Source organism: Aspergillus pseudoviridinutans (assembly GCF_018340605.1).
Source record: "Aspergillus pseudoviridinutans IFM 55266 DNA, scaffold_3, whole genome shotgun sequence".
Lineage (NCBI taxonomy): Eukaryota > Fungi > Ascomycota > Eurotiomycetes > Eurotiales > Aspergillaceae > Aspergillus > Aspergillus pseudoviridinutans.
In genome coordinates, this window is record NW_025091283.1 from 2,547,502 (window position 1) to 2,550,021 (window position 2,520).

The window sequence follows — 2,520 nt, forward strand, 5'->3', positions numbered from 1 at the left end:
TAGTGAAGCTTCTGCTTTGCTATTCAAGGTCGCGGCAACAGATTCTAGCCATTCCAGGGGAGCCTGCTTTGGCTTTCTCGCCAAATGACAGAGTATACGCGATCTGAGGATAGGCAAGGCAGCAGTTGGATGAATACGTAGCAGGAAGTCAGGACAGGCATATTGAAGCAGCCTGGGGTGTCAGGACAAGTAGATTCGCATCTAGACAACAATCATGTTAGCGCTATTCCTCATCCGAATCCGATGCCGTACCTTGGATTTGACGACTCCACGACACATAGGGCAAAGGGGCCGCCCCTTGACCCGAGCTTGATCGAGTCGACTGGACGGCATGTGCTGCTCAGCGCACCAGCGGCAAAGTATGGCGTGACCGCATGGAATTATCACGGTGTCCACGAGTTGACTCATACAGATCTTACATTCGAGATTGACGGTCAATTCTTTGTCTTCTTTGGGTTCGGGACGACCATCCGTCGTGTCATCGAGGCCTTTGGAAGTTGGCGGCCCACGATCAACGATGCCGTCGTCATTCAGCGAGTGCTGTCGGTGACTTCCATGGACGGCACTACCAGTGCGCATACTGCTTGTGTATGCTTGCAGCTCCGCCAATCGTTGGATCTGGACGTGATCTTCTGGCGTGAGATACGTGAAGTAATGCGGTGCTCCGGTCGCCATTGTAGGACTAGAGCTTGTGGCAGTCGCCACCGGCGGCACTCCGGGCACTTGAGATGTCGAGAGGCGACGTGGGAGCTGCGGATTCGTTTCACCTGCAGGGCGCGTGCGTCGACGTGTAGTCTGGCCGACGGATGGAGCCTGCTGCTGCCCCGGCACTGAGCTTGCGGTGGAAGAGGAGCTCTGCGTCCGATGGTGCCGTCTCGGCTGGTTGGTCAACGGTGAAACTCCCCATTGCGGGAATGGCATATAGGGATTGGGACGGGTGTACGATGGTGGAGAATAGACAGGTCGATATCGCACACCTGCGTAATGCTGAGTCTCTAAATGTGCAGGAGTATTGACCGTACCTGGTGGTATCATTTGGTAGGCTGGCGCAGTAACATTCTGTGGTCCTGGGGGCTGCAAGTCGGATCTCTGATGCACTGCGACCTGGTGACTATTTTGAAACAACGGCCCCGGTGGTTGAACAGGAGCCGTCCGTATATGAGAATAACTGTGTCTATTGAAATCGGCGACATATTGCGGATCCCAGTGACGCAGGCTGGCTTCTTGATGGCTTCGATTGTGGTCGGTCGTATCTCCCCATTGGAAGTTCTGGCCTGCTATAACCTCCCCGTGGGTTTGTTGGGCCCCTGCATCCATCCCAGTTCTTGTGTCCTGAGAACTGGGTGGCGGGAAGGCGAGGTCTCCATCGTGTATCAAAGCTAGGTACTCATCGGCAAGTGAAGTTGCAAACGGATTGGTACTCGAATCTTCTCAAATTGTTAAGCCTAAGACATTGGTTCCAACCGAGGCTACGGGTACTCACTTTGACCGTCGAAATGAGGATTTGTCGAAGCGTCACCAGCACCTGATGCGTTATTTTGCGTGATTATTTGCGGGTCCACAGCCCCGTGGCTGCTAGGATCCCGCATGTTTGAGAACGTTGGAGGCGCCATATTGCTAGAGTCCCCGAAATTGGAAGGAGATAAATGGACATCCATGCTCGAAGCGATCAATTGATAGCCCGGGTTGCAGGGGTACTGCGTTGCGGGTTGGTAGGTCAGTAGCGTTTCGCTCAGGAGCTGCAAGTGGTTTAAAATCCTTGTGATCCCTTGATGGATGGCGTGCAGTTCCTCTCGAAGATTATCGATGTTATCGTGGCGAGATTTTCTGCGATAGGGAGATCTCGTCGGCTCTAGAGAGATGGAAGGAGGAAGGGTGGAAGAGATATCGAAAGACAGACTGCGTGCGTTGGCACTTGCAAGGTAAGCTTCAGCAGGGTATTCTGGTTGACTGTGAATGAAAGCCTGCCTGCCGGGACGGCTAGATGAAGAGTGAAAACTCCAGTATTCTAAATCACAAGAGCTCAAGCCAGTGAGTAATTGCTCTAGTGAATGAAGCAAAGCAGGCAATAAATACACTAAACAAATGTGGTCAAGCGACTATAAGCGAATCTGCACATAATAACCGGACACAAAGAACTCAATAAACTAGTGCATGAACGAGCTGACGAGGTTTGGAATGGGGGGAAAGAGAAGACGGACCCTGGCACTTCCAACAGTACCTTGTAGAAGCAGTTGTGGTATGCCTCGGTGTGTTGCCGGCATTTGCAGATGACGAGATCCTCCCATAAGAAGCACTCGGATGAATGTCCAGACACGAGCAGCAGACAGGTGAGCTCAGGTGGAGACAGCCGATGGCATGCTTATGGATACAACTGGGATTGTTTGATAGAGAAACCCAGGCTAACATGATTCAAAATAGTTATAGATAACGTGCAGAGGGGGACAGATAGCCTTATTCCAACCAGATTCTGGCGTACTACTGTGACAGTGTCAATATTAGTCACAATGCAGATGGTGG

General features: G+C 51.9%; 1 protein-coding gene across 1 annotated transcript; it reads right to left on the minus strand.

The window, feature by feature from the left end:
* Positions 1-201: 201 nt before the first annotated feature.
* On the minus strand, positions 202-1,613 carry Asppvi_004609 (C3HC4 finger protein; the record flags this gene model as incomplete). Its single annotated transcript, XM_043300559.1, has 2 exons — positions 202-1,427; positions 1,484-1,613. 2 exons carry the CDS (start codon positions 1,611-1,613, stop codon positions 202-204), a joined length of 1,356 nt encoding a protein of 451 aa, XP_043156494.1.
* Between the last annotated feature and the right edge of the window lie 907 nt (positions 1,614-2,520).